At 37.6% G+C, this 23,998-nt stretch overlaps 1 protein-coding gene across 4 annotated transcripts in view; it reads left to right on the forward strand.

Annotated features, from left to right (window-relative positions):
* Positions 1-22,622, forward strand: part of CNTN1 (contactin 1) — a 362,253-nt gene extending 339,631 nt beyond the window's left edge. For all 4 annotated transcript variants that reach the window (XM_060657917.3, XM_060657918.3, XM_060657916.3 and 1 more), the window contains one exon: positions 20,138-22,622. In XM_060657917.3, the coding sequence (XP_060513900.1) occupies positions 20,138-20,214 (77 nt within the window). In that variant the 3' untranslated portion in view covers positions 20,215-22,622. The remainder of the gene's footprint in view (positions 1-20,137) is intronic.
* Positions 22,623-23,998: the final 1,376 nt, after the last annotated feature.

The following is a 23,998-nucleotide window of genomic DNA, read 5'->3' on the forward strand; positions in this document are numbered from 1 at the left end:
TTTACCTAGGACTGAAAAGCTTTCTTTACCTAAAAGAAATTTAACTGATCCTTAAAACATTTAAACTAAGTAAGATATGTTTAAAAATCATTACAAAAAAGATACTATCTTATACCTGTTGAGTTATTACACTTCTGTAGAACTTTGGGTTCAAGTAAAGACATAATACAATCTGGGGCGCCGGCGTGGTTCAATCAGTTAAATGCCAACTTCAGCTCAGGTCATGATCTTGTGGTCTGTGAGTTTGAGCCCGGGTCAGACTCTGTGCTGACAGCTCAGAGCCTGGAGCCCGCTTCAGATTCTGTGTCTCCCTCTCTCTCTGCCCCTCCCCTGCTCATGCTCTGTCTCTCTCTGTCTCAAAAATAAATAAAAACATTAAAAAGCTTTTTTTAAAAAGTGAGTTATATTTAAAGGTGTATCTAAAAATTACAATAAAAGATACTATCTTATATCTGTTGAGTTATTACACTTATGTAGAACTTTGGGTTCAAAAAAAGACATAAGACAATTTGGGTCACCTGGGTGGCTCTGGGTTAAGTGTCGTACTCAGGTCATGAGCTCATGGTTCGTGAGTTTGAGCCCCATGTCCAGCTCTGTTCTGACAGCTAGAGCCTGGAGCCTGTTTCAGATTCTATGTCTCCGTCTCTGACCCTTCCCTGCTCAAACTCTCTCTCTGTCTCTAAAAAATAAATAAACATTAAAAAAATAAAAATAAATAAATAAGTTATAAATTATAATTGATTAAGTAATAAATGCCAGGAGTTACAGCATCGATATTAAAAGAAAAAGAAAGAATATACATTATAGGCAATATTAAACTCAGAATTATAAATATTTCCTAAGGCATATTTGATTGTAAGCATTTTTCTATCAAGTAAGAATTTCTGTTAATGCCTAGTATTTTTAAAAATATTTATTTATTTATTTTGATAGAGAGACAGAGAAAGAACAAGGCAGGGGAGGGGCAGAGCAAGAGGGAGAGAGAGAATCCCAAGCAGGCTTCACACTGTCAGCTCAGAGCCAGACGTGGGGCTCAATGTCAGAAACCATAAGATCATGACCTGAGCCAAAATCCAGAGTTGGATGATCAACTGACCTTGCTTGTTCATATTTACAAATTGAGTACTCTAGTGGATGTGATTAGATGTAATGATTGCTTGATTTTGAGTCTAAGACAAGTGGGGGTTTTATAGGGACACTAATTCTTTATAATACTTTTTCTCAGGAATGGTCCTCTGGGACATGCATAGATAAACAGACCCTGCACAGAACTACAGCAGAAGGGGAATCCAAAGCAGCAGCTGGTGATTAAATGTTAAAAAAAAAAAAAAAAAAAAAAAAAAGTTTTGACCATTAGTTCAACCCATTCAGTAAAACCTTACTGAGCACCAAACGTGTTAGATAAGACTTGGTCCCGGGAAGTTTAAAGAAGAATAGGAACATAGTGTGTATTCTCCAGGAGTCCTGAGCTCATGGAGAATAGGAGGCAGAAAAATAATTATGGCACATCTATCAAATGTTATAGAAGCAAGGACAGAGAGAAAGTGATTAAATCAACGTATAACTGTTTTAAGGAATGGCATGTTTGATGAATCTAGTAATATCAGTGAGAATTTTCCAGGAATAAAGGGAGTTCAAGTCCAAGGAAACAAATGTTGACTGTAAGAACACATAAAAATGGCATCGTATTTAGTGCATTTGGGATGTGGCATTCAAAAAAAGGAGGGTAGGGTAGAAATAAGTAGAGTATAGATTATTTTATTCAGACTGTGAGAAAGGGGCATATTGAATTTATGATTTGGGTTTTTTTTCATATTTTACTTTTTCTTATGTTTGAATAGGAGGTGATGAGGTCCTGGATTACTAAGGCAGAGGCAGTAGAGAAAGTGGAACAGAGAGATTCTTCAGTTGTGCTTGGTGGCCAAGTTGGTACATTGCAAATGAGGGCAAAACGGTTTCGCAAATGATTCTGTGTTTTCTCTTATGAATAATGAGTCCATGGCAACATCATTGACTGAGCTAAGTAATTCAGAAATTCAGTGGGCACATTTTATAAAAACAATGACAGTGACAGAGCAAAGAGAATATAGGGAGAAAGAAGATGTTCAGTGACAAATTCTGAAGAACTCTAACATAGAAAAAACAGCTCAGGTAAATGAGAGGTAGGACAGTCCAGTTAAGACATACTATGTCAAAACAAATCATTAGTCTCAAACTTCTTTCTAGATTTTATAATACTTGTCTCAATACCTAGAAAATTAATTATGAGTTATTTAAAACATGTTAGCATATCATCAATGTCTAAAAGTCTCTCTGTATAAAATGCACTGTCAAGAGGCATAAAGGCACAAGGCGCAAGTCGTAATGGAAGAAAGACAGTGATGACTCCAAAAAATGTATAATGAAGTGACTAGAAGAAAAATGGCACTACTGTTAGGAATACAGACAAATGTTGAAAGAAGTTCAATTTCCACTCACTGTGTGGGAATTTGGCTTGTTCAATATAAACAAAATGGTTTCTTAAGTATTTCCCAGAATTCCTCGTGGTTAGCAAGGAGTAACTACTTTGCTGATTTTTAAAATAAACTCTTTGCGGAAGTGATGAAAGCCAATCTTCTTGTCTCCACTTTTTTGAGCCTAAAGAATTTGAAAAGAACTTATAATTTCAGAGTTTAGCACCTGACAATAAGACTGAGGATGAGCTTTCTGGAAAGAGAATTCTGGAAAATGTGTAAACAGAGTGAAAATTCCATGCAGACACCATCCAAAGTGATTGGATTATGTTATAATCTTCTGGCTGAGAGGCTTTAAACAAGCACACACTCAGAAATCTTTTAGAGTAATCAGTGATGAGTTTCAGCCAGCAACTCCTTCCATGTTTCAGACTATATCATTAAAACAGCTGAGAAATTGTTTCTCCTGGGGAAGTGCAAAAAGAAGAATCAGTTGGTTGTGATCCTTATAGTAGTTGTAGAAATTCAGTGAATTTGGACCAGTTCTTAGAAGAACTGAATGTGCATGTGGAAAAACAGAGATACACCAAGTAATCCTCGCTGATAGAGGGATGACACTGAATCCTGCAGTGAGGCCTCAAGGTCTGACAAACAAATGAGTTCAGGTTCCTATTAGGAAGGAAAATCTTAACTACCAAAATACTACCTTAAACAGGTGAGTCACTCATTTGTCAGAACACCAAAGCAAAGATGAATCAAGAAAGATCAAATGGTCCTTTTGTCACAGTTTTACCCTGGGAAAGCTCCCAAGGTCTCTGAATCACCAAGTGAAACCAGTGGAGAACTAAGATTTTTGGCTGTTTCCGCTGTGGAGGTGCTTAGATATGGGTAGTAATTTCCAACCCTCAGCTCATTACATTAGGTAGGCTGGATCACTGCATTCTCTAGCCATAGTAAGAGACACTCATGAAGCATCTGTGTGGTAGGGAAAATAGCACTGGGCTTACAGTCAGGTTTCAGTTCAACACTTCATTTTACTTTTCCTAGGTGGGCAAATCTGAGCCTTAGGCCCCTCATCTATATGTGAGGATAACGATACTTCAACTGTGTATTATACGGCTTACGCAAAATAACATGTTACAACTTCCCCAGAGTTGGCACATCATAACTTATTTTAAAAAAATCAATCCATTGAATGGATATTTGTTGGTGCTGTGTTATGGGCCAGATTGTCCAGAAAACTTAGGATAAATGAAATAATTTTAAAGTTTATTTATTTATTGAGAGAGAGAAAGAGAAGCAACCAGCAGGGGAGGGGATAGAGAGAGGGAAGACAGAGCATCTGAGGTGGGCTCTGTGCTGACAAGAAAGTCTGATGCCAGGCTCGAAGTCACCAACTGAGATCATGACCTGAGCGAAAGTTGGACACTTAACTGACTGAACCACTGAGGTGCCCCTAAATGAAATGACTTTTAAAAATCTCCTTTTTATTCTCCTATTACTATCTGTATATTTAAATTTTAGAGTTTTCCTCATCGTTAGATGAAGATTTTATTTTAAAAGACAGAGCTAAAATTTAAATAGAAATTAATCTGCATCTATACTTTAATAAAACTAGGCATGAGATGTGGAAATTACCCCCAGGCAGGCTAGCCACTTGAGTTACTGCTACTAATTAGGGTCCCACAAAAGAGCCACATAAAGCTAGACACAACTCCCACTTTGGGGCTCATAGCGCCAATTGACAGACTGCCCTATGTTATTCATAGTTCTTGTCTTTTTGAAGGGCCTGCTATTCTAAGCCAATTTTAAATAACTGCATACCTATCCTTTCCTACAACTGGGGAGTGATGTGTCCCACAAATACTGGTACCAGCAATATGCATGTAAATGTGTGTCTCCTAGAAATATGTCACATTTCCTACAATTTTAGGGATGCCTATAGAAAGTAGACCCTCTGTGCATGAATAGTCATGACATCCTGCCACATGATAGAGTAAGCTTTTTGGATTCCATTGTCTCACATAAAAACAGTGTGCACCACCCTGACCTTGAATATGGGTATTAAAATCAGCAAAAGATCATTTACTCAAGTTTATATAAGATAAGAACTGAGGGGGCACCTGGGTGGTTAAGTTGGTTGAACTTCCAACTCTTGATTTCAGCTCAGGTCCGAGTTGTGGGATGGAGCTCCTCATCAGGCTCTGCACTGAGCATGCTTAAGAGTCTGTTTAAGATTCTCCCTCTCTCTCTCTTTCTCTCTCTCCCTCTCTCCTTGTGGCTCCCTCCCTGACTCATACACTCTCCCTCTCTCTAAAATAAAATAAAATAAAGTAAAAGAAAAGAACAGAACTGAGAAGAACTCGGCTTTGTGGGAAGACATATCTGCCTATTTCCCTTAGTTTGGATTTCTTTTGATTAGATACAATTATGAGTTCAAGGAAAATTGACTGTCATGACCAGTAGGTTTTGCTCTTCCTCTTTATTGTCAATAAGCTAAAACACTAGCTGGTCTCCCAAAAGCATGAAGAGGCAAAGCTATAGAACCAGCGAGTGTGTCAGTGGAGGAGGTGCACAGAACAGTCTTTCTTCATCTGTAAGTAAACCCAATAAACCATGTGTCTGTAGCTCCTGAAAATGTCCAGGAGGTATTAGTCCCCGATGTGCTCAAGTGGTTCTTCAAGCCTAGCACTAAAGAGGGCACCACTAGCCGTGGCAAGGGGCACACACAAATTCTTAAACTTTCTGACTCTACTCACTGTCCTTTTATCTCAAAAACTGAATGGGGAAAGGGAAGGCGAGGGAGGAGGAGGAGAGGATTTTAGTATTTGTTTTTACGAGTATGGCAAACTAGAATAGGCATTTTAAGTCCCCAGTCTCTCTAACTTTAACCAAGGTTGAGAAAAAACTGATTCTTGTGGTAGTTTAATGCATTCCACAAAGCAAGGGCTACCCATGTAAGAATGTTCTAACAGCTGTTTCCAAAGCCAAATGCAGAGATCTAACAAGCTGACTCTGGTTGTTTGTGAATTAATCACAAATAATTTGAATGTTATTCGTTAGAAGTTTCATATAAGTTGAAAAAAAATAAACCCATGAAATCCATTATATACATGTTGCACATTTGGTGTAGAATGCGACCCAAATACTGAGGTCTGGGTCTTCTCTGTCTCACCTCCGGCTCAGTGTATTCTCATTAAAAATTCATGAAATAATTGTTTTAGTGCACGAATTATATTTCATATTTCAAATTTATAATTATCAGATGACCTTTACTTTACATTTTTATCATTTTTTCCATTTAATTATCACAAATACCCTGCTGTGTATTACATTCCCCATTTTATAGATAAGGAAATGGAGGCTCTGAAGGCTTAAGTACCTTGTGAGGACAAATATATTCAAATACATTCACATAGAGCACTGAGGGCAAAAATATTCAAATAGAATTCTTTCTAATGTGAAGTCTCATGCTCTTGTGAAAACATCACCTTGCATTTCTTCAGGACTAGGTAAGCTAATCTAAAAGGCCCTCATAGTTACAGTCTTATCTTGCCCAAAACATATCAAAGTAGGTTGTTTGAGCATATGCTTGTTGGCCAATAGGCAGTTGGAAGGTACTTTCACATTTCCCAGCAAATACTTGGTCATCATTGTATTGTAAATGCTCGTTTCTTTCTCAAAGAGGAAATGCATCCTGGCAGTCTAGCATTCTGACATGGAAAGGGCCAGAGTCAACAGTAAGGAAAGAGTACAATTACTAAGATAAGCTGCCAGCAAACTACGTACCCCTGCCAAAAAAAGATTAGTGGGTTGCATGAATTTGGAGAAAACCATCAAAGCCACTATCACTTACATGATCAAACTTTTAATGTGTATTTATAAACTAGTATCAACTTTGATTATTATAAATGAGGGGAAATATAACAAATATGTTTGCAAATTTGATGGCTCAGTGTTTGATATTCTTAAATACATTATGGCTTGCTTAGAATCATAGACTCATGGCCATACTAGGAACCTTAGGACTTATAACATTGAACCCTATCATTTTCCAGAAGGAAAATCCACATCCTTGACAAGTAAAATAGCCAAAGATCACACCAGCCTCAGAGCCACATCTTGAGTCCAAATATTATCTTGCCTGAAGTTATACAACTAGCTCTTGGAAGAACTGGAAGTAGGCCTTAGGCTGTCTTTTTCCTTCTCCACAAAGCTTAGTATTTTCCCATCTCAAAGAGACATACAGAGACAAAATTACCAAAAGCAAAATAAGTAAGCTGATAGACACCATAAAAAATAGATATCTAAAGAAAAAAAAATGATGAAAAAGTTCAGAAAAAATTTGTAACTCAAAGAACAAACTCATTTTATTTTCTGATTTCCCTTTTGCTTTTTTTCCCCCAGAAACTTTAAAACCAACTGGGTAAATATCCATTACTTCATTTTTGTCAAGGGCAGGTAGTTAGCGCTAATAATAATTGATTTAGAACTGAAACATGTCTCAGCATTTTCCCCTAGAGACCTATTTGAAGAAAATCCAACTACCTTTCTAAAAAGTCACCTCCTCTAATTTTTAATAAGCACTAGGCAATTTATAAAAATAATTTTGGTATATGGCCTAAAGGAAATTTTAACATTAACCTCACTGAATTGTAGGCGTTTTATTGCAAATTTTATGCCAGTTTCCAAGCAAGTAAAACTTTCCTACTTTATAAGTTTTTCAGTTTTATACATCAGCTCTATTCTAAACCCTCGTTATTGATAGCATTTAGATGGGATAAAGAATGGGGTGGGAACCTGGGGCTGGTAGGGCAGGAGAACCGTGCAAGAGAAAGTATGCAAAGAAGAGACAGAAAGTATGGAAATTCCAGAAATGACTCAACCAAATCCAATATTTTCATAAAATCCCAATAGTCAAGGAAAATTTTTAAATAACATTTTAAAGTAATTTGGTTTTGCCTCAATGGCAAACATTGCTCAAGTGTTAAGTCCTGTGAGAAAATTGGATTGCCTAATTTTTGTCTTAATTGTCTTTGTAAGAAAACACACCCATACTTTAAGTTACATTTCAGTATCTCAAAGTCAGAAACAGCTCTTCCTTCTTTAACCCTTGTTTTCACCCATTTCTGCCACAAAACTTAGGAAAATAAGTATCATTTCCAACTTCATACAACAATCCAGTGGAGAAGCAGATATAATTAAATAGTTTGCTGAAGGATATATAATTAGTAAAAGATAGATGGAGAATTCCCAGTGGGTTAGGCTAACCAAAAATAAACCCTTCACCACTTCTTAACCAGACTAAATCCTTATGATTGATTGAATTTGTAAAATGACAAACTCTTTCTAGGTCTTCCTGTACAAATAAATAAGGTCAGAAATGCAGATCTTATGTAGACCCAACCATAGTAGTTTATTAAATTTCTTAGCTCGTCCTTTATGTAATTATCACTGCTGCTGAAATTCAGATCTTAGGGTAAATATAACCATACATATTTGTGTACTCCACCCCCTCCCCCCCAAAAAAGAAAAGTAGCCTCCAGGCTTACAGTATCTAATGTTGCACCCATCCTGAGTGACTTTCAATGTTTACTCATAAAAATGGCCCCATTACTGTGACTAGTTTACAGAAATAATTAGTCCTTAAATCTTCAGTAGCTAAATAGATCACTTGCTTTTCTTATTTTGATTGGAATTGGAAAAATATGTAAAAGTTGAGGAAGGCAAGTTAGGTGAGCAATTATCTGAAACATATTTTTCCAATTACCACAAAACACATTTTCCAAAGTTATGGGCAGAATATTATTCTTGTGACTTATTCCTTGACAAAAAGCATACCATAGTCAACAAATTTAGGAGCTAAGGATTATTCTATGTTACTTTGGTGACTCAGTGGGCATTTGTACTTTTTAGTTGAAGTGTGCTCGCATTTTCTCTCAGAACTCTTACTTTGCTTCTTGATCCTCATAGCTCTTTCCCTGGGGAAGGTACCCCCTCCTGAGATCAGAATGAACATTGACATCTTCTTAAGTCACCTTGTCTCCTTGGCCACACTGATTAGTAAAGGGATGGGAACCTGTTCCAAGCTGGTTCTATTACAGAAATTCACTAATTCAGCCACAGTGGTTGGTCTGGGAGTGGCTGTTTGATCCAGACTCTGCAAATCAGAATCTTTCCTTCACAGTTTTCTCACTGGAATTTGGGTAAAAAGATGTCGTCATTTTGTTCTTGAGAATATATGACAGCGAGCCTAGTGCTCTTGTGTGTGTTGAGAAGTGTGTCTGAGAATTTGAGGCAATATGCAAAGGAAGAAGAGATGAAAGTCAGCAACACGGAAGACACAGAGGTTGAAGTCTCTGGCTCTAGTTGTCCAAAATCCGTATGACATTGGCTCTTTAGTTGGGTTCCTGTTACCAGAAACCAAAGATCCCAACTATAATACCTCAGAGGAGATAACACTTGAGCTAGACCACTACAATAAAGTTCAGTATGCCCAGTCTTAATAGGTGGAAGGGCATTCTAGGAATATTTGTGCACTAAAAGGACATGTGTGTGATTGGGGAACAGTAAGTAGACATGTATGTCTCAAATGTAGGTTGTATGCAAGGGACACCTGCCTTTTTTATTGTTTTTCTTTGCTTTTCACCCATCTACTTTTCAAAAAATATAGTGCAAGAAATCTATTGCAAGAAATGAACAGTATCAGGGGTGCCTGGTGGCTCAGTCAGTTAAATGTCCAACTTTGGCTCAGTCATGCTCTCACAGTTCATTAGTTCAAGCCCTGCATCACTCTCTCCACTGTCAGCATGGAGCCTACTTCTGCCTCTGTCCCCATCTCTGTCTGCCCCTCCTCCACGTGGGCACAGGCCAAATGTAGTATGAATTACTACAATTTACAGGAATTTTCTATTAGCCATGCATTTTCTGAAGTGCTTTACATAAGGCAGCTGTTTTCAAACTGTGATAAGCAGATCTCCACATGCTGTGTGGAGTGATGGGCTTGCGGGAGTACAAGTACCAGCATGACCATGGAGGAGGCAAAGGTCTCTAGTCTCCTTCTCCAGACACATCTTTGAATAAAGCATCCCTTTTCCTCTTAGTTCAGTCATGGACTTCCACGTATGATTGCTTCTACAGATTTCTGCTAAAATATATATAAGAACCATTAATAGACATCTTCTCAATTCTCACAATAAAGCCATGAGACATATTATTATCTTCATTTTATAGCTGAAGAAACTGAGGCATAAAAAGATTAAGACACACACTAAAGATTACCTAGCCAGTAAAAGGCAGAGTCAGGATTTGGACTTTGCCTTCTTTGCCTCTCCCCAGAGGCCTTATTCTTATCTGCCACATGCTACTACTATTGCCAGTGCAGCTTTACAGCTCCTACCAGGACACTGATCTCCTTACTGATCCTCATGTTTGCCTCTTGATTCTGTGAAAACCTACACAGCTGAAGACCAAGCACAAACCTGTAGTCTGACATGTAGTCAGACTGGATGCAGCAAAGAAACAAGCCAGAGCAGTTGTGGAATACCACTCAAGTGAGATGGAGAAGCTTCTTACATAAGGCTTGAGTCCCTGCTGAAGAATTCAGAGCAGGGTGTAAGGGAGTTAACAATCAGTTCTGGACCTGCTGTTTCCCAAGCAAGGATAGGAGAAGCAGAAATTAACTCGGGTTCGGGGGCCATCATGAGTGGAGGGCGGTTGATCAATTGAGTATTCCCAGTAATAGATGGGAAGTAAAGCAGACCGGGGGCATCATGGGTAACACAGCACTAGCCCCTCAATGAAGGGGCCATTATGGAATTTTGTAGCTGTGGCTTGACCTCTGAAGTATCTCCAGTGAAGCTTACAGTTGGCATTATCTGTGTCTTTCACACTAACCTGAATAATGACATGTGGCTTTGTTCTTTTTCCATCTAATCTGATTTCCACTCTCAGTGCCAGACAGATTTCTACTCTTTGACTTAAGTTTGCTGCTATCCCAACAAATGTTCTGTTAACTTGACAAATTTCAATAGCAAATACCCACTGATACGTACCTAATACAGTGAATGTATAGTAAACATGCCTCTAGGTTGTGGGGAATCAACCATCTTATCTAAAATCTTTCTTCCCTAAGTCCGGGGCCAGTTATAAGACTGAAAGAATCTGAAGTAATGTTCTAACAAGACAAATCAGGGGATTCCACAACCAAGTGGTAAAATAGATAGATGGCTTTTTAAAATGATTTTATTTTTAAGTAATCTGTACTCCCAATGTGGGGTTCAAACTCACCACCCAAGATCAAGAGTCACATGCTCTACTGACTGAGCCAGCCACGTACCACAATAAATGCCTTTTTGTTGTGTTTTTTTTTTTTTTTTTCAATATCCTCTCCCTGATGGAGAAAAAAACCCGGGATTTCCTGAAGAAAAGCATTTATAGGAATGGATAACCCCTTTCCTTGCCCCAGATCCCTAAAAGTTAGAGAGATTATGGAATAGAAAGAATATAAAATGTAAGGAAATACCAACGGTTCCACTACAGATCACAGTGGTTTCCTTTGTCTTCTTTATTAAGCCCCCTTTCCTACCCTTTCGCTTTCTCTCCCAACTTGTACCCTTAATCAGAAAAGGTTAAGGGCTTCTAGCTGTTAAGATTATTTATATTATAACATTACAGATCAAGTATTCACTATGTGCAGCACTTGGTATTAGTCAACCCAGCTGAAAATACAGTTTGGGTTTATTCCTTTTCCTGAAGTGTTTACAATTTAGAAATATGAACAGTGTGAACACAAAGAGTGACACCACAAGAATGAACTTCTCTGTCCCATGGCATCATGCACAAGAGCTAAGCAGTAGCAATTTGGATTGGACTATAATGTCCAAATTGAAGCATCAAAAAAGAGATTTGTGGGATGCCTGGGTGGCTCAGTCAGTTAAGCATCCGACTCTTGATTTTGGCTCAGGTCATGATCTCACAGTCAATGAGTTCAAGCCCCCCATCAGGCTCTACACTGACAGTGTGGAGCCTGCTAGGGATTCTCTCTCTCCCTCTCTGCCCCTCCCCTGTTCTCACTCTCTCAAAATAAATAAATGGAAAAAAAACAAGAAAGTAGATCTGTATTAAAAACTGACTAGAATGGTTCTCTGCTTATCATAAAACTTGCAAAGATGGTTAAGCACTGCTTAACTTTTAATTAGAATTTCCCTTCTCAACATAAAACTCCCTCCATTAGGAATCCTTTCTGAAAGAAATAATAGATCAGTGAAGGTTAGGTAAAAAAAAATCAAGAAAATCCAGTAGAAAAAATATATTACTCTAAATTGGCTTTGGTTTTGTTCTGATAGGGAAAAATGATTCACATGTTCATGTTTGACATGCAGTAAATATGTGAAAGCAAAATATATGTTTACTACTTACCATATAATTATGACATTGTGCTTGATAGCATTATTTTGATATACGTTTTGTTAGATATAAAACCAATATATATTGAAAACCCTTGAAGAATAAGGGGAGCCCACATTTAAAATGCCCTTTAAATAGTAATTCAGTCAGGTCTCTAATTTGTGCTTGGAATGTGGAAGAGAATTGAAGATGAAGACCACAATTACATAAGCTTGAGCCATTAGAAAAATTAAATATAACACACATAAACATGAAGAGTTTATTTAAAATAAATCAAATATCCTGATGTTGAAGCCACAAATTATGAAATTGTATTTGGTTTTCATACTAACACCAAAACTTCAAGCTGGCATCCACAATTGCCTAAACTTCTTTCTGCAGCCAAAGTTTGTATGAGCCAACCCACCATTTAGGCAAGTACATGAATGTGGACCCGTCACCGATGTAATTTGTGGTCAAAGGACGCAGCAGTACAGAGAGACCCTGCACTCATTGTCAGACAAAAGTCTTCAGAACAGATCATTTAACTTAGGTCAGACTTTGAAAACTAATGTTTTTCTGTGTGATTGAGGTTTACTATTGGTCACCTTGTCAGAATAAAATAACATGTGGACTGTGGCATAATTTTTAAAATATCTATGTAGAAAAATAGAATGAAAAAATACTACGTGAATCCAAAGACTCTTTGAAACAACTTAGGTGCTGTGCTTTCTCATATGTCTCATACAATTTTCCTTCTGTGCCTTTTTAAGTGTGGAGGGTAGCGTCCTTATGCATTTCTAGAACTGATCCTTTTCCAAAGCTATCTGTAGAAAGTGGCAGAAAATGGAATACGGCCTTTGGGGCCTGACCAATCTGAGATGGAAACCTGGCTCTGCCAGTCTACTGGCAATTGGCTTTGAGCAAGTCATTTTACCTGACACTGAATTACCTAATCTATAAAAGCAGGATGGTAAGACCTACCATTACAGGCTGTTGTGTTAACGTCATAATATATACAACTGGCCAGCGTAGTGTCTGTCTTATGGCTGTAGATCAGGAAGTAGTAGCATTCATAGTTTGCTATTAGTGTTATCGCTATTGATAATGTTATGCAGCATCAGCATTAATGGACTATAAGCAGCCACTTATATTGCCCTTCTTGTTTGCCCACACTTTTGACCCTCACGGTCCTGCTTATTTTTTTATCTGTGTCAAATGATACTTCTCTTAAGTTTTCCATGCAGTACTCAATGCTACTAACAGGGTACTAGTGAAATACATGTTTGTAGATAGACACAATCATCTTCCATCCTGTGGAGAATGGGAATGTGCTTCTAATGACTAGAGAGTCAAGATAAATGCCCTGACTCTTCCTAATACAAGAGGAATATTCCACAGAGAAGGCTGTTTGGGGTCACTGTTAGTATGGTAGCTAATAATGTTTTAAGGTTTCAAAATAACTTCTAAAACTTGTGTCTATAACTTGACACACATCTATTATATTTATGAGCTATTGACTGTAGTTTTTAGCTCAGCATTCATCCCAGCAGTGTGTTCAGTGAAGATACTGCCTAATAGATGTGGAGAGTGGAAAAGAAGAGTGTGCCTTCTTGATCCCCTTTGTTAGCCTTTTCTCAAGAATTCCATCGTGGGCAATACCTGCACCCATAAACTGGACCACAGGAGGAACCCTTCTAGATGTAATGATTAGCTCAAGATGTAATTCAAGTCCAGAGTACATGACATCACTTTTATTTTTAATTCATAACATAGTATCTCAAAGCAATTTTTCCTTATATAAAAATTTGAATAGGTTATTTACTATTATCAAGAATACACAGAAATTAATAGGAAGATGGCGGCATAGGAGGACCCTGGACTCACTGCGTCCTGCTGATCACTTAGACTCCACCCACACCTGCCTAAATAACCCAGAAAACCACCAGAAGACTAGCAGAATGGATTCTCTGGAGCCAAGCATAGGCGACAGGCCCACAGAAGAGGGTAGGAAGGGCAGAGAGGCAGTGTACACTACATGGACTGGCAGGAGAGAGCCCGGGCAGAGGGGCAGCCCACTGGCAAAGCAGAGCCCCCGAGTCTGGCTTGCAAAAGTGGAGGGGACAGATGGAGTGTGTTCGGACAGCAAGCGGTACTTAACATCTGGAAGGTTATAAGCTAACAGTTCTGCTCAGAGAGAAGGAGGGCTGGAGGACAACGAGAGGAGAGTTGTTGAGCCCTGGACGTCAGAACTCAGCTTGGTGGGGAACAAAGGTGCTCGCCAGCGCCATCTCCCTCGCCCATCCCCCAGCCAAAATCCCAAAGGGAACCAGTTCCTGTCAGGGAACTTTCTTGCCCTGTGCAAACACCCAACATTGTGCTTCTGAGGATCCATCCCTCTGGTGGCGGGTCTGACTCCCTCCAGGTGCTGCAGGGCCCCTCCCAAAGCGGATCTCTGAAGGAAAAGTGAGCTGAGCCTGCCCCTCCCGCTCCTGTGCACCTTGCCAATCCACCCCAGCTAATATGCCAGATCCCCAGCACCATAAGCCTGGCAGTGTGCAAGTAGCCCAGACGGGCCACGCCACCCCACAGTGAATCCCGCCCCTAGGAGAGGGGAAGAGAAGGCACACACCAGTCTGACTGTGGCCCCAGTGGTGGGCTGGGGGCAGACATCAGGTCTGGCTGCAGGCCCCGCTCACCAACGCAAGTTATCCAAGACAGCACAGGGCAAGTGCCCCGCAGTCCCGCACCACTCCAGGGACTATCCAAAATGAAGAAATGGAAGAATTCCCCTCAAAAGAATCTCCAGGAAATAACGACAGCTAACAAACTGATCAAAAAGGATTTAAACAATATAACAGAAAGTGAATTTAGAATAATAGTCATAAAATTAATCGCTGGGCTTGAAAACAGTATAGAGGACAGCAGAGAATCTCTTGCTACAGAGATCAAGGGACTAAGGAACAGCCAGGAGGAGCTAAAAAATGCTATAAATGAGCTGCAAAATAAAATGGAGGCGACCACAGCTCGGATTGAAGAGGCAGAGAAGAGAATAGGTGAACTACAAGATAAAATTATGGAAAAAGAGGAAGCTGAGAAAAAGAGAGATAAAAAAAAATCCAGGAGTATGAGGGGAAAATTAGAGAACAAAGTGATGCACTAAAGAGAAATAATCTACGCATAATTGGTATTCCAGAGGAAGAAGAGAGAGGGAAAGGTGCTGAAGGTGTACTTGAAGAAATAATAGCTAAGAACTTCCCTGATCTGGGGAAGGAAAAAGGAATTGAAATCCAAGAGGCACAGAGAACTCCCTTCAGACGTAACTTGAATCGATCTTCTGCATGACATATAATGGTGAAACTGGCAAAATACAAGGATAAAGAGAAAATTCTGAAAGCAGCTAAGGATAAACATATTCTAACATATAAAGGGAGACTGATAAGACTTGTGACGGATCTCTCTACTGAAACTTGGCAGGCCAGAAAGGAATGGCAGGAAATCTTCCATGTGATGAACAGAAAAAATATGCAGCTGAAAATCCTTTATTCAGCAAATCTGTCATTTAGAATAGAAGGAGAGATAAAGGTCTTCCCAAAAAAACAAAAACTGAAGGAATTCATCACCACTAAACCAGCTCTACAAGAGATCCTAAGGGGGATCCTGTGAAACAAAGTACCAGAGACATCACTACAAGCATGAAACCTACAGACATCACAATGACTCTAAACTCATATCTTTCTATAATAACACTGAACGTAAATGGACTAAATGCTCCAACCAAAAGACATAGGGTATCAGAATGGATAAAAAAACAAGACCCATCTATTTGTCATCTACCAGAGACTCATTTTAGACCTGAGGACACCTTCAGATTGAAAGTGAGGGGATGGAGAATTATTTATCATGCTACTGGAAGTCAAAAAAGAGCTGGAGTAGCCATACTTATGTCAGACAAACTAGACTTTAAATTAAAGACTGTAACAAGAGATGAGGAAGGGCATTATATAATAATTACAGGGTCTATCCATCAGGAAGAGCTAACAATTATAAATGTCTATGCGCCGAATACGGGAGCCCCCAAATATATAAAACAATCACAAACATAAGCAACCTTATTGATAAGAATGTGGTAATTGCAGGGGACTTTAACACCCCACTTACAGAAATGGATAGATCATCTAGACACACGGTCAATAAAGAAACAAGGGCCCTGAATGATACATTGGATCAGATGGACTTGACAGATATATTTAGAACTCTGCACCCCAAAAAAACAGAATATACTTTCTTCTCGAGTGCGCATGGAACCTTCTCCAAGATAGATCACATTCTGGGTCACAAAACAGCCCTTCATAAGTATACAAGAACTGAGATCATACCATGCATACTTTCAGACCACAATGCTATGAAGCTTGAAATCAACCACAGGAAAAAGCATGGAGGTTAAAGAACACCCTATTAAAGAATGAATGGGTCAACCAGGCAATTAGAGAAGAAATTAAAAAATATATGGAAACAAACGAAAATGAAAATACAACAATCCAAATGCTTTGGGATGCAGCGAAGGCAGTCCTGAGAGGAAAATACATTGCAATCCAGGCCTATCTCAAGAAACAAGAAAAATTCCAAATACAAAATCTAACAGAACACCTAAAGGAAATAGAAGGAGAACAGCAAAGACACCCTAAACCCAGCAGAAGAAGAGCAATAATAAAGATCAGAGCAGAAATAAACAATATAGAATCTAAAAAAACTGTAGAGCAGATCAACGAAACCAAGAGTTGGTTTTTTGAAAAAATAAACAAAATTGACAAACCTCTAGCCAGGCTTCTCAAAAAGAAAAGGGAGATGACCCAAATAGATAAAATCATGAATGAAAATGGAATTATTACAATCCCTCAGAAATACAAGCAAATATCAGGGAATACTATGAAAAACTATATGCCAACAAACTGGACAACCTTGAAGAAATGGACAAATTCCTAAACACCCAGACACTTACAAAACTCATTCAGGAGGAAATAGAAAGCTTGAACAGACCCATAACCAGCGAAGAAATTGAATCAGTTATCAAAACTCTCCCAACAAATAAGAGTCCAGGACCAGATGGCTTCCCAGGGGAGTTCTACCAGACGTTTAAAGCAGAGATAATACCTATCCTTCTCAAGCTATTCCAAAAAATAGAAAGGGAAGGAAAACTTCCAGACTTATTCTATGAAGCCAGTATTACTTTGATTCCTAAACCAGACAGAGACCCAGTAAAAAAAAGAGAACTACAGGCCAATATCCCTGATGAATATGGATGCAAAAATTCTCAATAAGATACCAGCAAATCGAATTCAACAGCATATAAAAAGAATTATTCACCATGATCAAGCGGGATTCATTCCTGGGATGCAGGGCTGGTTCAACATTTGTAAATCAATCAATGAGATACATCACATTAATAATAGAAAACATAAGAACCATATCATCCTGTCAATCAATGCAGAAAAATCATTTGACAAAATTCAGCATCCTTTCTTAATAAAAACCCTTGAGAAAGTCGGAATAGAAGGAACATACTTAAAGATCATAAAAGCCATTTATGAAAAGCCCACAGCTAACATCATCCTCAATGGGGAAAAACTGAGAGCTTTCTCTCTGAGATCAGGAACACAACAGGGATGTCCACTGTCACTAATGTTGTTTAACATAGTGTTGTAAGTTCTAGCATCAGCAATCAGACAACAAAAGGAAATCAAAGGCATCAAAATTGGCAAAGATGAAATTAAGCTTTCACTTTTTGCAGATGACATGATATTATACATGGAAAATCCGATAGACTACACCAAAAGTCTGCTAGAACGGATACATGAATTCAGCAAAGTTGCAGGATACAAAATCAATGTACAGAAATCAGTTGCATTCTTATACACTAATAATGAAGCAACAGAAAGACAAAGAAACTGATCCCATTCACAATTGTACCAAGAAGCATAACATACCTAGGAATAAATCTAACCAAAGATGTAAAAGATCTGTATGCTGAAAACCATAGAAAGCTTATGAAGGAAATTGAAGAAGATATAAAGAAATGGAAAAACATTCCATGCTCATGGATTGGAAGAATAAATATTGTCAAAATGTCAATACTACCCAAAGCTATCTACACATTCAATGCAATCCCAATCAAAATTGCACCAGAATTCTTCTCGAAGCTAGAACAAGCAATTCTAAAATTCATATGGAACCACAAAAGGCCCCAAATAGCCAAAGTAATTTTGAAGAAGAAGACCAAAGCAGGAGGCATCAGAATTCCAGACTTTAGCCTCTACTACAAAGCTGTCATCATCAAGACAGCATGGTATTGGCACAAAAACAGACACATAGACCAATGGAATAGAATAGAAACCCCAGAACTAGACCCACAAAAGTATGGCCAACTCATCTTTGACAAAGCAGGAAAGAACATCCAGTGGAAAAAAGACAGTCTCTTTAACAAATGGTGCTGGGAGAACTGGACAGCAACATGCAGAAGGTTGAAACTAGACCACTTTCTCACACCATTCACAAAAATAAACTCAAAATGGATAAAGGACCTGAATGTGAGACAGGAAACCATCAAAACCTTAGAGGAGAAAGCAGGAAAAGACCTCTCTGACCTCAGCCATAGCAATTTCTTACTTGACACATCCCCAAAGGCAAGGGAATTAAAAGCAAAAATGAGCTATTGGGATCTCATGAAGATAAAAAGTTTCTGCACAGCAAAGGAACCAATCAACAAAACTAAAAGGCAACCAATGGAATGGGAAAAGATATTTGCAAATGACATATCGAACAAAGGGCTAGTATCCAAAATCTATAAAGAGCTCACCAAACTCCACACCCGAAAAACAAATAACCCAGTGAAGAAATGGGAAGAAAACATGAATAGACACTTCTCTAAAGAAGACATCCAGATGGCCAACAGGCACATGAAAAGATGCTCAACGTCACTCCTCATCAGGGAAATACAAGTCAAAACCACACTCAGTTATCACCTCACACCAGTCAGAGTGGCCAAAATGAACAAATCAGGAGACTATAGATGCTGGAGAGGATGTGGAGAAACAGGAACCCTCTTGCACTGTTGATGGGAATGCAAACTGGTGCAGCCGCTCTGGAAAACAGTGTGGAAGTTCCTAAAAAAATTAAAAATAGACCTACCCTATGACCCAGGAGTAGCACTGCTAGGAATTTACCCAAGGGATACAGGCGTACTCATGCATAGGGTCACTTGTACCCCAATGTTTATAGCAGCACTCTCAACAATAGGCAAATTATGGAAAGAGCCTAAATGGCCATCAACTGATGGATAAAGAAATTGTGGTTTATATACACAATGGAGTACTACGTGGCAATGAGAAAGAATGAAATATGGCCCTTTGTAGCAACATGGATGGAACTGGAGAGTGTGATGCTAAGTGAAATAAGCCATACAGAGAAAGACAGATACCATATGTGTTCACTCTTATGTGGATCCTGAGAAACTTAACAGGAACCCATGAGGGAAGGAAAGGAAAAAAAAAAGAGGTTAGAGTGAGAGAGAGCCAAAGCATAAGAGACTCTTAAAAACTGAGAACAAACTGAGGGCTGATGGGGGGTGGGAGGGAGGGGAAGGGTGGGTGATGGGTATTGAGGAGGGCACCTGTTGGGATGAGCACCTATTTGATATATATATTATATATACATATATATTATATATATATTATATATATTATATATATATTGTTTATTTATATATATATATAAATATATTTATATATATTATGTATATTATATATATATTACTCAAATTATTTGTGTCTGAGCACCTAAATGCCTTAAAACTATTGGGATATGAAATTATGCAAAATTTATCTACTATACCCATGATGTTTTTATACCAGGTAACATTATTAGTATTTTTAGTACATCTTTTTATCTTATTTTTTAACACCTGTGTTTTTTCATTTGTTTGCTTATTTCCATATGTTTTTTCACTTATCACCTTCTGGTAGGAATTTGGGACAGCTGGATTATAGGGAAAACCTAAGCATTTGTGATCTTATCATAAATGATTTATAAGAACATGTTGTAGAGAGTCACGTGCTCTCACACACAAAATTCTTGATCAAATGTTTTTTTTTCTTTATATTACTTAAGAACAGAGAAATTTTTTTAAAGGAACCATTTGATTTTCAAGCCTACATAATCTGGCCTTTCCCAAAGCAGGGTAAATGAGAAACAGTGCCATTCTCAATGAAATAATATGTACTTTTTTATTTACTTCGCAGGTGTATCCACCCTATCACCAAGCCTTCTTGGCTTACTGCTGCCTGCCCTTGGCATCCTTGTCTACCTGGATTTCTGAGTGTGATGTGACAGCTGCTGCTCCCAGCCCAGCTTAGAGGACACAGAGGACACCTTCATCCCTATGATGAATATAATTCCTTCCATTTTCTGTGGCTCCACCCTAAGCCAAATAAATGATACTTTAACAAACTCTCCAACTGATTTACAACACACATTATGACTGAGGCATTCAGGAACCCCTTCGTCCAAAAGAATAAACTTTTAAATGGGTATAAAATGATTTTTAACTCGTTCCAATATGCCTTATAAACCACTTAACCTGATTCTGTGACAGTTGCATGATTTAATCCAATGGGACAAGTTACAGTGTTCAATTCAATACTATAGGCTGTAGAGTGAAAAGTAAAATCACCATACACAGGTGCTTTAAATTTAATAACAAGTTGTGAAATATAATAGAGGTTGAAATGTTGATTGTATGTGGTAAATGTAAGAGTAAAACAGTCTCTTGTACTATTCTCTGTTTCGGGTCCTGCATATTTTTGAATGGCCCCTATCATTCATGACATTTTGAGTTTTCTTGAAAAAAAAAATAGAGTATAACTGAAACATTTTGACATAAATTCCATGAGCAACTCATTTTACTGAATGAGTTGAAAGATTCTGAATATTGAAAACCAAATTCTAGAAATTGTTATCAGTATTCTTATTTTGGAAGTAAGTAATTTTCTAAATGCTTGATTTTCAGAATCAGTAATAATTTTACGTTAGATTTTTAGTGGTAAAGTTAACATACCATAGGAAGGTTTTTCTTTACTTTTATATGATATTCTGAAAATATTTTATGCTTTTCTCATCATCAGTTTCAAACCTCAAAAATCACAGCTCTTCTCTAGAGTATCATCATATTGCTGTATTTATTCATACATAGAATAATGAATTTTGAAAAGTAGAATGCTTTCATTTTTTAATTGAGAGGTGACAGTCGTTACACAGCAAGAAATAAACAATGTTAAGTGAGTATAAGTGTGATCTAATACTATTCTAAGGATCTTTGTTTTTGCGCTCCATTTCTAAGTAAAAGCTTTCTTTATTGAAGGTATCAAGAAATCACCTATAGGTTGGAAAATCTACAATATACCTTATTTTTTTTAATTTGCTAGTAAACTCATTTCCCACTTCAATGCAATACTGAAAACTGGCTAAAAATACCAAATCAATATGTTGCTAATGGTACTTTGAAAGTATGCAAACTGGAAGGCCAGGAGGAGACAAATAATGTGTCCAATGGTGTCTCCCAAGTGTTGGTGCTTTAGGTTTTCATAAGTTGTAAAAAGGAAGATGCACATTTCTTCATTCTCCATGGTATGCAAGGAAATGTGTTTGAGTGTGGGTGTGAGAGAAATGGAATAATAAAGGATTAGCTGGCTCATGAAACAGTGCAATGTCTGATGATTCAGGAGGTATAATCCTATTTTATTAGCACAACCTTGCTAGCTAATTAGAGATAGAGTTTATCTTTTTAGAAAGGATACCTTATAGGTTCATAAAAAAATATTTACAGGCAGCAAACTAGAACTATTACTACTTTACCCCCTTTTCTTTAGTTTGTATAATTTTTGTACTATATATCTATGTGTAAATGTTTAGAGCTTTCATTATGAAAATATCAATAAATATGTCATTAGTTTACATTCAACTCTTTGTTATAAAATTAAACTTTTTAATAATAAGTGAAATGGATGATTTCCCAGTGGAAGTACGTCAACAGTCTTAAAAGCATTACCAGATTTCATAAAATACATAATTATTTGAAAAAGAAACAAAATCTCTTCCTACTTTAGGGAAACGAATACTGTGTAAGCCTTCTGTACAAATGTTTGTGTTTTCATTGTTACACTTTGGGGTTTTCCTTTTGCAATGTGACCCATGTTGGGCATTTTTATATAATCGACAACAACTAAATCTTTTGCCAAATGCATGCTCGCCTTTTATTTCTAATGTATTGCAGTAAAGAGCAAAACTGGTTAGATTTTGCATGAAATGGTTCTGAAAGGTAAGAAGAAAACAGACTTTGGAGGTTGTTTCATTTTAAATTTGTGACAGAGATAAGGTAGATTACAATCTCTCATACACTGATAACTCAAGCTTTTCATTTCCTCATACAGTTGTACAAATTTGACTGGGACCATCAGTTTTAAACTGTTGTCAAACTAACTAATGTATCATCTGCTTAAGACGCAAGATTCTTAATTAAACTTTATATAGATATAGACATATCTGTTGTTTCTTTGTATTTCAGGAAAGGTGATAGTAGTTTTATTTGATACTGATAAATATTGAATTGATTTTTTTAGTTATTTTTTATCATTTTTTCAATGGAGTAGTATAGGACTGTGCTTTGTCCTTTTTATGAATGAAAACAAATTATAAAGAAATAAATGTCTTACTGTTACCCAAAAAATAGCAACTGTCCTTTCAATTTACCTAAAGTTTAAAACTCATTTTTAGAAGGTTTTCTTTCCTTTTTTTTTTTAAGTTTATTTTTTTATTTTGAGAGAAAGTGTGCGGGGGAGGGGCAGAGAGAGAGAGAGAATGTCAAGCAGGCCTGTGCTGTTAGCACATAGCCTGATGCGGGGCTCAAACCCATGAACCATGAGATCATGACCTGAGCCGAAATCAAGAGTTGGATATTTAACCGACTGAGCCACCCAGGTTCCCCTAGAAGGTTTCGTTGTAAATTCAACTGCATGGAATAAATATTACTTGTTAAGTAACAGTTAAATTTTTGAACGGTTCTACAAAAAATATACACACAAATGTAAAGACACACACAAACACATACACACACGAGCTTGCACGTACACACACAGGCATTATTACATTGAAATAAGATCATCTAGTAAAAAACTTCAATTTTGTGGATTGCCATGAATCTAATGCTAGACACTAAAGCAAACTGCTAAAAGCTAAAAAAAGAAAAAAAGGCTATTCAACCCTGAATGAACTGAAATTCTAATAGAGGAATTTGCATAAAAGCATGTCTCTAAAGACAGGAGTCTGGTACAGGTAAAGTTTCTCTGAATCCTGATTTAGACTAAGCCCAAAGTTCTGAATCCCAGGGCTCCCTGTGTTCTGCCTGACAATCTTCTGTGTTCTGATTGTGATTTCTCATTGGCATTCCGACCTCCCTTCCTGTTTCATGAAACTTGCTTCCACACTGGATCCTGGTTTCCCTTTCGGACCCCTGCCTCTGTTTCTTGACCCTAAGTATTAGATTACTTCCCTTCTAATATTTTGCTTTTGGTATTTGACCTTGGCTTGACCCTAGCTCTAATTCCCCAGACTTTGGGAGATGAAAGCTTTTTTCCATGAGAGTGTTTCCCATGTTAGTGGTTCTCAAACCTGGTTGCCCCTTAGGATCAGCTGGAGAATTTGAAAAAAATAAAATAGTCTCTGGGCCCCAGTCCAGACTTACCAAATCAGAATTTGGAAAGTGAGGGATACGAAGCTATATCTTTTTAGGTTGTTCAAGAGTGTCTTCATAGGGAGCCAGATTTGAGAATCAAAGGTTTTTATGATTACTACAAACTAGATTAACTGATATTTTTGACTGTATATGTAATTTAAGTACCTCTTAAGGAAAAAATCCATTTTCTTGGCTTGTCTAAAATGCTAAAATACTGATGACCGTTCTTACATTTTAGTTACATATCTTAAGTGTCAAAATGCTTGTTGTCTAATCAAAATATCCCAACTTGTTTGTTTCTAAAATCCAAGCAGCAGACACAAATGTACTTCAGAAGATTTTTTCTCTAAAGGAATGTGGATTTCTTTTACCC

The sequence above is a fragment of the Panthera onca genome, chromosome B4 (genome assembly GCF_046562875.1).
Source record: "Panthera onca isolate mPanOnc1 chromosome B4, mPanOnc1 haplotype 2, whole genome shotgun sequence".
Lineage (NCBI taxonomy): Eukaryota > Metazoa > Chordata > Mammalia > Carnivora > Felidae > Panthera > Panthera onca.